This window comes from Microcaecilia unicolor, chromosome 3, assembly GCF_901765095.1.
Source record: "Microcaecilia unicolor chromosome 3, aMicUni1.1, whole genome shotgun sequence".
In the NCBI taxonomy this organism is placed as follows: Eukaryota; Metazoa; Chordata; class Amphibia; order Gymnophiona; family Siphonopidae; genus Microcaecilia; species Microcaecilia unicolor.
Genome location: NC_044033.1, coordinates 485,198,716 through 485,213,525, shown reverse-complemented (window position 1 = coordinate 485,213,525; position 14,810 = coordinate 485,198,716). Strand labels below are relative to the sequence as shown.

General features: G+C 42.9%; 1 protein-coding gene across 3 annotated transcripts in view; it reads right to left on the bottom strand.

Annotated features, from left to right (window-relative positions):
• The window catches only part of MEI4 (meiotic double-stranded break formation protein 4), an 82,901-nt gene extending 68,550 nt beyond the window's left edge, over nt 1-14,351 (bottom strand). For 2 of the 3 annotated variants that reach the window (XM_030195625.1, XM_030195626.1), the window contains exon 1: nt 14,023-14,351. In XM_030195625.1, the coding sequence (XP_030051485.1) occupies nt 14,023-14,068 (46 nt within the window). In that variant the 5' untranslated portion in view covers nt 14,069-14,351. The remainder of the gene's footprint in view (nt 1-14,022) is intronic. The other variant, XM_030195627.1, reaches the window with a different exon arrangement.
• Between the last annotated feature and the right edge of the window lie 459 nt (nt 14,352-14,810).

Below are 14,810 nucleotides of genomic sequence, written 5' to 3'. Positions count from 1 at the left end.
TGGATAGTGAGCAAGGAAGAAGAAGCAATGTCAAATAGGCAGAAGGCCCTGGCAAGTGAGTTAAGAGAAGACAGAGATAAACAGAAACCAGGGCCGGGGAACAACATGATTTGAAAAATAAAATGACCAGACAACAAAAGATAGAAAATAAAATTTGTTTATTTTACTTTCTGATAGACTGTCAGATTTGAAAAGTATACCCTGCCAGAGCACACATTCAAAATGGCACTGATCCCACCAAACGTGGAGCCGCCAGAGCAGCCAAAGCCACCGACATTTCTTTTGCTGCCTCAGAGTCTACTGCCACAGAGTCCCCACTAGAGGTGCCTGCAATCTGGGCCTCCCCCTCACTCAGGAACCGACAAGGCAATATCCCAATGAGCAGCACACAACACACACTGCCCTGCAGAATCCAGACTGCGCATCTGACACAGCACAGCGCTAAAACCGTCGAGATGCCATGGCACTGAAAACTCGAGCGGGACCGCATTATAACCAAGTGGCCGAAGGCAAACCCTATTCGTCCCAGGAACCCAGGAGAACACCAGCAGCAATGCAAGGGAGCAACTTTTTTTTTTTTCTTAAACAGGCTGCAGGCAGTCCCCTAGGCTCAATCCATCCTCCTTTTTCTGGAGCCATATGGTAACCCTATCCTCAAGCCCACAAGGCTGCCAGTCTGCCCCAAGGCAGTGAAGGCAAACAAAGGCACCAATTAAGCACAGCTCCCCCTCCCCCTGAGAGAAGGGTGACAGACCACTTGCAAGGGAAAGATATACCACACATGTAACATTCCCGTGTAACACTGAAAGTGTGGCTTCTTATGTGCCTTTGTTGCTTTAATGACTCACACTGCAATCATTACAATAGGGCCCTTTCTACTTCCCTCTTTGTTTCTGTGAGGATTGATAAATAAATGAACACTATCAGTGTTCCTAACTTCGTAACAGGTAGACCCTTTGCAAAAAGATTCTCCATGAAGATAACTTTCTCTTAACAAATAATTTTAAAATAGAAATACACAAGCATGACTACCTTGTTTTCTGATAGGTATTCCATTTTTTGTAAAGGCCAAGCTGTGCTGAAAACTAAAGTTAAAACTCTAAACTGAAGCAAACCATTTCTTTCCAATCTCTGTGTATAATAATTTCTCTACAAAAAAAAAATACTTTTTTTTTTGATAACCAGAATGTCTTCTTATTGGTGTTCTTCCTGCAAACCAAAAAAATCTGGTAACCTTAACTTCATGCTGCAGCTTGTGGGGCACCTGGACTCGGGCTGCACACTTTTGGTATGCCAGATATCCCCCTTCCTCCCCTCCCACTGGACCCATGTTTCCACCCTGCCCTGCCACAGAATCTGAGGTGCCAAGTCACACTAGTGCACACAATCCTATGGTCATGCACTTCCAGTCACAACATGGAGGGGAACTTGGACTCAGGCAGCACATTCTGTGTGAAATTTCATGCACCAGAAATTCTGAGTGGATGCTGTCTAAAAGCTACTGTGTCCATATGGAATCATCCTCTTTCAAAGCAGACTACTGACTGATTTAGCATGACTTTTTCTGAAACTGCCAGTATGGAGGTCAAACAGCTGCTAAAGAAGGGATAAACCATTTCTGATACAACAAAAAAAAAAAAAAGATGCTGTGAAAAAGTTTCCCCTCTGTTTTCCTTCATATTTGGCCACCCTTTGATGGGCTTTTCCATAGAAGCAGAGTAGTTGGCAGTCTTATTAACAATGAGATGCTAATGTGCCTGTTTTGCTTCACCAATTGCTTGCTTGATTCTCTGTGTTTGCTCTTCACAGGTCAGAGCACCCTACCCCCAAGGAAGGACAGCCCATTACTCAACAAGCATTATTTACCAGCTCTTACTGCAAGACAGCAATAGAAATATTCATTGATCCTGCCTTATCCATAGGGCTTGCAGTTTCTTATTTTTTTGGTGCTGTGGAAAAAATCACCAAAATGTTTGTCCCTTTTAAGGCATTTACGAAACAAATGACATGCTCAGCCTGAGTGATAATACTTACTTGGATCCTACTAAAATAATTTTCTGTTTGACGTTAACCTTCAGACTTTGCAAACATCTGAACTTGTGAAAATGTCTAAGCCACCCACTAAAAAGCATTAACGTTTGTGAAGAAAGCCCCCAGTTCAATGAAGAATGGGTGCTTCAATATTTTATGGATACTGTTAATGGTAAAGCAGTGTGCTTGATTTGTCTCAAATCGATTAGAGCCATGAAAAGGAGTTCACCAACAGGCAACACTATGAAAAAAAAAAAAGCCTGCCGTCATTTTCAACAAATTGAAAGGTGACCTCAGAAAAAAGAAAACTGAATATTTAAAGAGAAGCCTCTCCACACAACAAAGTGCTCCACACATGCCAGCTGCAAGTTGTCAAGGCCGATCATAGATGGCAATTTTGTCAGTGAATGTATCCAAGGCATCTGCACAGAAGTTTGTCCAGATAATACGAATCTTTATTTTAAAAAAGGCCTCATTATCAAGGATGGCAATTTGATGCAGAGACAAGGACCTAGCAAAAGACATTTCTGAATAACTGCATGAAAAGAATGATTACCTACAAATATTTTTTCTATTGCCCTGAATTGAGGCACTGATATTTCAGACACTGCACAGCTTATATATGTTCAATCTTATATATTTGAAGCCAACACCCATAGAAGGTGATCTCTCCACAGGAGAAACGAAAGCCAAAGTGGTGTTTTCATAAACAAGGTCTTTATTTCAAATCAATAAAAGCAAACCCTAGGCTTTTATTGATTTGAAATAAAGTCCTTGTTTAATAAAACACCACTTGTGAGAGGACTCTTTTGGATCCACTGTCTGTGTGTTTTGGCAATCTTATATATTTACCAGACCGAAATTGTGTTTCATCTTCAAGAACTTACTTACTACATTATCCAAACTCTACAAAGTTAGGGGGTATTCAGCTGGCAGCACTCAACACTTTGCTGACTGCTGCCTGGAAAACTCCACGTCCAGAGTCAAATACACCATAGCTGGTTAAGGGGTCCTTTTACCAAGCTGCGGTAAAAGGTTCCCTGCGGTGGCATCAGCGAGTGGGTTTGCTGCACCCTGAGGCCTCCTTTTATTGCAATAGGTAAAAGAATTTTTTTTTAAATGGAAATGGCTGTGCGGTAAGTCAAGCATTTGCCACACATTCATTTTGTGGGGGAGCCCAGGAGGCGGTAAGGGTTCCCATGCTAACCTGGCGCTGAAAAAAAAAATAATTTTTTTTGAGAACCGGAAATGTTGCATGGCATACACTGGAAATACCTGCGGTAGCCCGGTACAACCAATTTGCTGCACGCCATTGCCACAGTAGCCCTACCGCAGCTTTGTAAAAGGGCCCCTAAGTGCGATATTCAGAACTTAGCTGGATAGGGGGCACCGCATAAAAGTCGGTCCTATTTATGCAGTGACCTTGGCCAGTTAAGTGCTCAAAACTTTCAGCAGTTGGTAACGGAACCCACACGGGATAGGCCATACTGGACTTAGTGTTTACAAATGGGGAGAGTGTTTCCGAGTTTGAAGAGGGTGATCAGGCCCCCCTGCAGACTATCAGTTGGCGCCCCCCCCCCCCCTCCATCTAGCAGAGCAGGAACAGAAGGGAGCAGGCAAGTAAGCCGGACCTCAGGAAAAAATAGCACTGTATGTATCCCTCATTGATAAGTCTCTGACTCTAAAGTTTAGCATTTTCATTAAAGCAAAATGTATTTTCATAACACTTCAAAGTTTTCCAACTCAAAATAGGAATGCTAATTCAAAATGTGAGCAAAGTCCTCTTAGTTTCCAAAGATTCTTTTTCTAATCTCCTTTGCACCAAAGGATATAATTCAGATCAAACATTTATCTCTGATCAACTATCTCAGGTCAAATATTTATTTCAGATCAAATATTAAGTTTTCCTTGCTTATAGTCACATCTACCTAGCCTTTATATAGCTTATAGGATTTAAACACTCTTAAACTGAAATTCACCCTTTTCTATTCTTCATAAACTTCAAGTAATCCTGAAATATTCAGATCCTTTTCTCACTAGAGAAACTTCAATCTCCACCAACCTCTTTTCATTCATATTTTCTCATTTACCACATAATCAGGCACTCTTTTATAATTTCAGTCAACACACACAGGAACTCACAGCTGCATGTCTCTCTTGGCCAAACCGACGGTAAGTTGCTGTCTCACTCTGTTCCCTTCCCGGCAGATTTCTAACAGAAGCTGATCATCCAATCAGAGAGCTCTATTTGAATGCAGATTCACATACAGACACTCATGGGAATTTTTAGTGAAAAACACTAGATAAACCCTTCGTTTTTGGATCAAACTCCACACTTTTGATCAGAGCCATGACCTAACATTAAGGCTGTAAACATTCCATCATCTTTTATCCATAAATATGCAAATGAGAACCTCCCAAAAACGGACTAATTTGCATATGATTTAAACAAATCTGAGCATATGACAACCAAGTACAGACTCCCAGCACCTGAATTCTGCAATTAGATTTAATGCAAATACTTTTAAAACTTATTTTTAACACTTTTAAAATTTCAGGTTCTCTTTAATTTGAATTCTGTTCAAGCTCTGAAGCTCACCCTGAGTGAGGAGTTATCCCCAAACCAAAGCATATATAGCAATCTGGTTGCATTCTTTCAAATAACTTGGAAGAGCCTGCCTGCCTCAGTGAATACTGCTGTTCTGGTTTGTCATGAATCGCAACTTCAGGTAAAAGATTTTGCAAGTGAGTGGAGGGAAGGGCAGCGGCGCCCCTCGAAGGCAGGCGCCCCCCCTGCCTTGCTTACCCCGCTTACTGCATTGGCACGGCCCTGAGGGTGATCATCTGGTATTCAGGGATTACTGGATGGTGTGGTTCAATATTAAGAAGGCATGAAGAGGGTTCATTCAAAAGTGAAGTCTCTGGACTGATGCAGAATAAAGCTAACCTGCTTACGTTATTGAAATTGGTTTCACAGAGCTGTGCTGGGAATTAGATTTTTCAGAGGTTTAGGAGACTCTCCGGGTATTCAAGACATTCATTCAATCTTACCTTTGGTCTCACAGGGTACATCTGTTTTTCTCTTATCTAAAGCTATTCACATGCCCATATTTACACTGCCTGGATCCCGCCACCACAGACTTGTTTTTTTTTAACTTCTCCAAAGATTTCACTTCTCCGGTCTAATAACAGATAACTTTCTTTTCTTTATGTGTGCATTGTCTCCTATTGGTTACTCTAGCTAATGCCCTCTACATGGACAAAAGGTATAATTGAACTAGGTATGGATGCTTTTGTTAGAGAGATCTCCACACAAGATAGAGAGGGTTCTGCAACTCCCTATTTACGTGTCCTTTCAGCATCCACCTTGCCTTGAGACTTGCTACCTTAACACAGATTTGGCAAGAATTCCTGTGTAAGCTGTAACTTATTGGTGTACCATTCAGAGATCTGCAGAGTGCCTGCACACCAATAAAAAGTATATCACTTATAATTTTGGGTGTTGTTCTGTGTATGTGCTTTGTGTGGTTTGTTCATGTACATCACAGAAAAATAACCCACTTATGAGATGGAGGAATACCTGAAGGAGGAGTTAGCTGGTTGGGAACATCTGGGAGAAATAGAAAAGCAAATGGGCAAAACTGAAGGGAAATGAGCTACAAACCTTTTGGTAAGGAAAGTAAAACAAAAAGGAAGAGGAAATGGAGGCCACTTTGGTCCTCAAAATTGGTACCTGAAAAGGTAAGGAAAGCGATATTACTCACCGTTAGCAGATGTTCACTGAGGACAGCGGGACAATTACATCTAGGTAACATCATCTGATGGAGCCCAGAACAGACACTACCAAGCATTCCATTTCTAGAAGCTTTTGGTAGCTCCAGCCGCAAATGCACATGTGCATTCCCATCCACCTCATTCATGCGGACCAGCAATTGACTTAAAAGCTTAGAGAATGCAACGCCTAAGGGAGGTTGGGGGGTATGTCCTGCTGACCTTGGAGAACACCTTCCACAGGTTAGTAACTGCTTTCTCCAAGGACAAGTGGGACATGAATACCATATCTGGGCATCCCTAGCTACTAGGCTCACTGAAAATAAACACAATTCAATAGGGACTTGCAATAGGAAAGGCCACCTAAAAACCAATTAACCAAATTATATGTACAAGGGGAGGTGCAACTTGGAACAGAAGAAAAACGGGCCAAGGAGGGTGGAGTTGGATTCTAGACCTCAAAACAAATTCTGCAGAACTGTCTGACCAAACAGGCAGTCTCTTCAGAAATCCTGCTCAAGACAGTAGTGCGATGTGAATGTGTGGACTGACGACCACATTATATCTCTGCAAATCTCAAGAGAGGCTGACTTCAAGAGGGCTATCAACATAGCCATGCTCTGACATGACCCTCCAGAGTCAGATGAGCATGGGCATAATTGAAAGAGATACAGGCTGCCAGCCAATTGGATAAAGTGTGTTTATGAATGTAAACAGACTTATCTTTTAGAAAGCTATCCAAACCTTTTTAAACCCCGCTAACTGCTTTTACTACATTCTCCGGCAACGAATTCCAGACTTTAATTACTGATTGAAGACATTTTCTCTGATTTGTTTAAAATTTACTATTTTGTAGCTTCATCGCGTGCTCTCTAGTACTAGTATTTTTGGAAAGAGTAAACAAGCGATTCACATCTATCCGTTCCACTCCACTCATTATTTTATAGACCTCTATCACATCTCCCCTCAGTCGTCTTTTCTCTAAGCTGAAGAGCCCTAGCTGCTAAAGCCTTTTCCTCACAGGGAAGGCGTCCCATCCCCTTTATCATTTTCGTCTTCCTTCTCTGTACCTTTTTTTTAATTCCACTATATCTTTTTTGAGATGCGGTGACAAGAATTGCACACAATATTCGAGGTGAGGTTGCACCATGGAGTGATACAAAGGCATTATAACATTCTCATTTTTGTTTTCCAATCCTTTCCTAATAATACCCAACATTCTATTTGCATTTTTTAGCTGTCGTCGCACACTGACAATAGGGTTTCAACATATCATCAACTATGACATCTAGATCCCTTTCCTGGTCAGTGACTCCTCATGTGGAAACTTGCAACATGTAACTTTAGTTCTGGTTCCTCTTTCCCACATGCATCACTTTGCACTTGCTCACATTAAACGACAAATGCCATTTGGATGCCCAGTCTACTAAGATCCTCTTGTAATTTTTCACAATCCTCTTGCTATTTAATAACTTGTGTCTTCACCTCAGTGGTGTAGAACGAGTAGAAGTAAATCAATTTTTTACTCATTTCAAAAGTACAAAGACTAGGGGATACTCAAGGAAGTTACATAGAAATACTTTTAAAACAAATAAGAGGAAATATTTTTTCACTCAATGAACAGTTAAGCTCTGGAATGCTTTGCAAAAGGATGTGGTAACAGTGGTTAGCATATTTGGGTTTAAAAAAGGTTTGAATAGGTTCCTGGAGGAAAAGTCATAGTCTGCTACTGAGACAGACATGGGGAAGCAACTGCTTGCCGTAGGATTTATAGCATGGAGAGTTGCCACGATTTAAGTTTCTACCAGGTACTTGTAACCTGCCTTGGCCACTGTTGGAAGCAGGATATTGGGCTAGATGGACCATTGGTCTGATCCAGTATGGCTACTCTTATGTTCTTGTAACTCCTATCTCTAGATCATTTATAAATATGTAAAAAAGCAGCGGTCCCAGCACTGATCCCTGGGGAACCCCACTATCTACCCTTCTCCATTGAGAATACTGACCATTTAACCCTACTCTCTGTTTTTTATCTTTTAACCAGTTTTTAATGCACAATAGAACACTACCTCCTATCCCATGATTCTCCAATTTCCTCTGGAGTCTTTCATGAGGTACTTTCCCAAATGCCTTTTGAAAATCCAGATACACAACATTGACTAACTCACCTTTATCCACATATCACGAAGACAGAACGTGACCCCATTGTTCAATGACGAACTAAAAAAAAACTCAAAACACAAACCAGGAAACTCGAATGAGCATGGAAAAAGTTAAAAGATGAGCACACACTTAATGCATGGAAACAAACACAAAGAAAATACAAATATGCTATAAGACAAACCAAAAGATCTTACTACAAAACTAAAATAGGACCAGACTACAAAGACATGAAGAAACTATTTCAACTCGTAAACAAGCTCCTAGATACCACTCCTATCACTACAACCAACACTGACATCCCATCTGCAGTGCCAACCACTTCAAGGAAAAAAATAATAAAGCTACGCAATACACTTCCTCAACACAACACTGACCTCGAACACTTCTTCAATCTACTTGGCTTAAAATATGAAGAATACCCCTCAGACCGCATCTGGTCAAAATTTGCTCTTCTCTCCGTCAAATCAGTTATCTAAGCAATCCATAGATTCTCCAGTACCCACTGTAAACTGGACAACTGCCCCAGTTACTTACCTAAATCTGCACCCAATCGCTTCATTGAAGACCTTACATCCTACCTAAACTGCATGCTCCAACAAGGTCTCTTCCCCAAGGAACATGGCAATATCCTACTCACCCCACTACCGAAAGACACTAAGAAAAAAACGAACGGCCTTATCAATTACAGCTCCGTGCAAACAAACCCATTAGTAGTCAAATTGATGGAGAGTATGGTGACAAAACAGCTTATGGAATACATGGACAAGTTCTCATTCTTACATGAATCACAATCAGGATCCCATCCCTCTCATTGCACTGAAACTGTACTAGTCACCCTCCTGGCCAAATTCAAGCATGAAATTGCCACAGGTAAAAGCATACTCCTTCTCCAATTCAACATGTCAAGTGCATTCGACATGGTAAACCACAACATACTTCTACGCCTCCTAGACCATTTCAAGATTGGAGGAAATATACTTAATTGGATCAAGGGTTTCCTAATAACCAGAACATACCAAGTTAAATCAAAAACAAACATATCACCACCGTGGAAAACAGATTGTGGAGTACCTCAAGGATCACCACTCTCACCAATACTCTTCAATATAATGATGACCCCCCTGGCCAAATCCTTAGCCAACCAAAACCTTCACCCGTTCATTTATGCAGATGACGTCACAATTTACATCCCTTTCAAACACGATCTAACAGAAATCACCGATGAAATCAAACGCGGTTTGGAAATCATGGACTTATGGGCAAATTCATTTCAACTGAAATTGAACACTGAAAAAACACAGTGCCTCATCCTCTCATCCCAACACAATAATTATAAACCCACAACCTTAAACATTCCAGATCACACCCTCCCTCTCTCAGATAGCCTCAAAATACTAGGCGTTACAATTGATTGCAATCTTACACTTGAGAGCCAAGTAAACTCCACTATAAAGAAAAATGTTTCATTCAATGTGGAAACTTAAACGTATAAAACCTTTCTTCCCGAGAGAAATATTCCACAACCCGATACAATCAATGGTAATGAGCCACTCAGATTACTAGAATGGAATATATGCGGGATGTAAAGAACAACTCACAAAGAAACTCCAGACAGCCCAAAACACAGCAGCCAGGCTGATATTTGGTAAAACACGTTTCGAAAGTGCCAAACCCCTCCGAGAAAAACTGCACTGGCTTCTAACCAAGGAACGTATCACCTTCAAAACCTGCACCTTGGTCCACAAGATTATCTACGGTGAAGTCCGAGGATATATGATCGACCTGATCGATCTCCCAACCAGAAACAGAACCAGAGCATCACGTACCTACTTGAATCTCTACTACCCAAGCTGGAAAGGACTCAGATACAAATTAACCTATGCATCCAACTTCTCCTACATAGGCACACAATTGTGGAATGCACTGCCAAAGACTGTGAAAACAATCTACGACCATCTAAACTTTAGGAGATCATTAAAGACCTACTTATTCAGAAAAGCATTCCCCACCGACATAACTGCAACACAGTAAAACCATAGATTGTATTGGACACTATATATTCCTTCCTATCTTCGATCCCTATGTACTTGAATATACTAACCTTACCCGACCCTAATATCAAATTGTATTTGTTTCCATACCAGACTTGGCAATCGCCTTTACGATATTATGCAAGCCACATTGAGCCTGCAAATAGGTGGGAAAATGTGGGATACAAATGTAACAAATAAATAAATAAAATATTTGTTCACCCTTTCAAAGAAATGTAATAGATTGGTGAGGCAAGATTTCCCTTCACTAAATCCATGTTGGCTTTGTCTCATTAATCCATGCTTTTGAATATGCTCTGTAATTTTGTTCTTTATAATAGTCTACCATTCTGCCTGGCACCGACCTGAGGTTCACCGGTCTATAATTTCCCAGATCTCCTCTGGAACCTTTTTAAAAAATCTGTACCATGCTTGATTTTAATGATAAATTACATATTACTAACAATAGTCCTGGAAGTTCATTTTTCAATTCTATCAATACTCTGGGATGAATATCATGCAGTCCAGGCAAATTGCTACTCTTCAATTTGTCCAAATTGCGCCATTACAGCTTCCAGTTTTATAGAGATTTCATTCAGTTTTTTGACTTGTCAGCTTTGAACACCATTCCTGGCACCGGTATCTCTCTCAAATCTTCCTCGGTGAAAACCAAAGCAAATAATTAATTTAACCTCTCCGTTATAGCTTTGTATTCCCTGAGTGCCCCTTTTATTCCTCGATCATCTAGCAGTCCAACTGATTCTTTTGCAGGATTCTTGCTTTTAATATACCTAAAAATATTTTTACTATATGTTTTTGTCTCCAATGCAAGCTTTTTTTCAAAGTCTCTCTTTGCCTTCCTTATCACAGCTTTACATTTGACTTGCCATTCCTTATGCTGTTTCTTATTATTTTCAGTCAGATCCTTCTTCCATTTTCTGAAGGATTTTCTTACAGCTCTAATAGTTTCTTTAACCTCACTTTTTAACCATGCCGGCTGTTGTTTGGTCTTCCTTTCTTCTTTTTTAATAGATGGAATATATTTGACCTAGATATTTTTGAACAGTATCCACGCGTGATGTAAATTTTTGACCTTGGTTCAATAACTTCTATGAATGGGATGAAAACACATTAGGATATAATTTAGAAAGAACAGCGATGGTCGAAAAGGTAGAGGAGTAGCTATGTGAGAAACAATATCAAAGTGGCTGAAATGCAGGGGGTCTGGGGAAAGGACGAAGTGATATGGATCAGCTTGAAGAGAGAAGACAGAACCTCCAACACAACTGAAGCACCTTGACAAAAGAACTGGTTGTAAATATCCAAAAAATGGAAAAGAAAGGGGATATGGAAGGTGACAAAAATGGTATGGGGTTTGCGCCAAAAAGACGTATGAGAAGAGACTGGAAGACTTGAATAGATATACCCTAAAAAAGTTCCCAAACCTGGTCTTGGAATCACCCCAGCAGTGCACTGCCTCCACTGCATGCAAATATCTCTCATGAATATTCACTGTGGATATCCTGAAAATCTGACTGGCTACGGTGCCTCCAGGACCAAGTTTTAGGAACCACTGGCCTAGAGGAAAGAAAGGACAGGGGAGACATACAAAACCTAAACCTAAATGGCTGCATGTGTGGGTGTGTCGATTAGATGGGGACTCTGGCTGTGATGAACTAGGGCCGGTACCAGGCAGACTTGTACGGTCTGTATTCTGTATATGGCAATCCAGTTTAGTAAGGGCTTTGACAACAACTTCAGTGGCTGGAACCTGAGGACAAGCTAGGCAGACTTTTACAGTCTGTGTCCCACATATGACAAGCCAGATAGGCTAGAGTGGGCTTCAACAACAAATTCAATAGTTGGAACATAAAGACAGGGCTGGGTGGACTTCTACTGTCTAAGTTCCAGAACTGACAAAGAAAGACCATGATTAAGTATTTTACATCACATTCACTGTTGATTTAATCATGAATTGATAATGAGTGCAACAGTGAAGCAGACTTGCTGGACTGTTCATGTCTTTACCTAATGTCACTTACTATGTTTTGGTGATGTGCTCAGAAAGGAAGGGATGGGGATTTTGGTGCCAACCACCCTCTCCCAGTAGTCACAGTCTCTCCTGCGATGGAGAGATCCTTTAGGCTTCAGTTGCTGGGGTGGAAGGGCAATGGATAGAAACTAATGCAATTGTTATAGGCAAGTGTTGTAGGGCAATGGGAAGATATGGTTGCTGGGGCAGGTGGGGGGAGCAGCCTCGGCAACTTCAGCCACTTCCCATCACTACCCACCTGACCCCAGAAGCCTCAACTGTAACCTCTTTGGCAAAAGAGTGAGGCTTCAGGCTATGGTTACTAGAACAACAGGAAGAGAGGATAAAGCTGCAGCCGCTGGAGGTAAGTGGCACTGCAGTCATCCACCTGCCCTCAGAAGCTGCAGGTTTAGCTTCTCTCCACTGTCCACCTACCCTCAGAAGCTGCAGTTTTAGCTCTCACCATTGTTCACCTATCCACTCCCAGCAGCTACAGCCTAAAGCCTCTCTTCATAACCTACCACCCCTGTAGTGGAAACCTCTCAGAACCTCCACGCATAAGCTTTTCTGAATCCTTTTTTTCTGTTACTCCCACCTACTCAAGCCCCCAGCCAAAAAACAAAAACAGACTTCTGAAATTTGTAAATTGATCCTACCCTACCAACAGGGCTGCAGTGCCAGGCCCCTTCTACTACTTCTCCTAATCTCCATTCTCCTCCTTATGAAAAAGTGGCGTAGTCAAGGATAGGCCCAGTAGCAGCACATCTATGATGTGGCTGGCAGGAATTACCAAGCCCCACCATCTGAAAACTCCCAACAACTGTCCCTCCCACATACCTTGTAAATAGCAGATCTTCGCCTGCAGCAAGCAGCAACTGATACATATTGCTTGCACCGGCCCCATAGCTTTCCCTCTGACGTATTCCTGCCTATGTGGAAACAGGAAGTTGCATCAGTGGGAAGGCTGTGGGGTCAACATGAGCAGTGTGTATTAGTTGCACGGTTGCCAGATGGGCGGTTTTCCGCAACCCGCCGCGGGAAACTTTTGGCCACGGCGGGTTGCGGGTTTTTGGGCTCGTTTTGTTTTTTCTGTGCGGGTTTTAGGGCGGTTTTTCGGCCGGCGGGGGTGGGGCTAATGGTGACAGAGGCGGGGTTTGTGACGTTTTGGGCGGGGTTTGCTGATGTATTGGGTGGGGCGATGACGGTGGGGGCGGGGGGTGATAACGGAAGGGGTGGGGTTGATGACGGCAGGGGCGGGGTTGATGACAGCGGGGGCGGGGTGTGTGCGGTTTTTGGGCGGTTTTGTGTGGGAATTTTTTTTTTTTTATTTGACAACCCTGATTAGTTGCTGCCAGTGGAAACCTGCTATTTAAAAGGTATGCGGGAGAGACCATATGGCATGCAGGCGAGAAAAGGAGAGACCAGAGAACCAGGGCGGGTTTCTTCTGCCCACCCATCTTGGGCCCAGGCCCACCCAAAATTCGGTGTCTGGCTACGCCCCTGTTACAAAGTCTCCAGTTTTCTCTGTCCTGTCTCCACCATAGTGGACACTCCTAGCTTTCTTTTTCTCTCCTTCCTCATCTCTCAACAAGATCACCCACCCCAAAGTTTTCTCTCAATCCCTCTCAAACCCATCCTCCAAGAACAAACATCCCCACTGCTTGCTCTTAAAAACCCTCCTCTCTCCCCTCTCTGCACAAATGCACTGTCTCTCTGAACCCCACCTCTCCAGCCCATACCCCCATAAATCCTTTCTACCAGCTCAACACACAAACCACCACAGCTCACTTAACCTCCTCAACAGTCACCGCAGTGCTGGGTGCTTGAACTCATCCAATATAAAGCAAACTCAAGAGGAGTAATTTCCAATGGGTTTCTTCACCCCCCCCCCGAGACATCTCTACAGTTCTTTATCTCTCTCTCCCCTCTCCAGTCCAGCACCAAAACATACCCACGTCTCACCCGTAACACGACCGACTGGCCTCCCTACTGTACCTGTGGTGCGCACATCTTCCGCGGCACTCCCCGGATTACTTTCCATGTCCTCCCTTTCTAATACTTCAGAAGGCGAGGAAGAACACTCGGAGCACACAGCTGCTCGTCAAAGTCGCATAATTAGCTCGGCCTGCGGAATTGGATCCGCGGGGCTCTACGGTGTCCCACGCGGTTCAAATTCTGCCGTCAGAGAAAGGTGCTAGGGGAGAAGAGGAACTTGGAGCCTTACTCGAAGCCGTTATCGTCATCATCTGCTTCTGTCGGAAAAAGAAAGGAGATGAAGGAAGGTAAGCATGGGGTTGCCGTGGGAAAGGGCAATGAGTATGGGGAGCGGGGGTTAGAGACGGCTGTGTGACGGCGATGGGGGGAGGAAGGGCAACAGAGCAATGCTGTACGCTTGCACATCCTTGATGTTGCTACCTATATGCTCTCTATCTGACACCTTTATACATGATGAGTTGCAAGAAATAATTGAAACCATCGCCGATACCTAACTTGCACAAACGGGACATCAAAATAGATGATCAAGCATATTGAACACCACCGATACATATAGTACGATCAGTAGTGTAGCGCAAATAGGAGCCAACTTTTCAAAATGATTGAGGGCAGGGTTGCCAGGTGGAAAATTTTTTTCCAGCCTAAAGGAGCCCAAAATCCAGCCCAAAACCCGCCCAAACTCAAACCCCGCCCCTGACACCCCCGCCCCCGCGTCATCACCCCCGCCTCCCCCGTCATCGGCCCCGCCTCCCCCGTCATCGGCCCCGCCTCCCCCGTCACTAACCCCG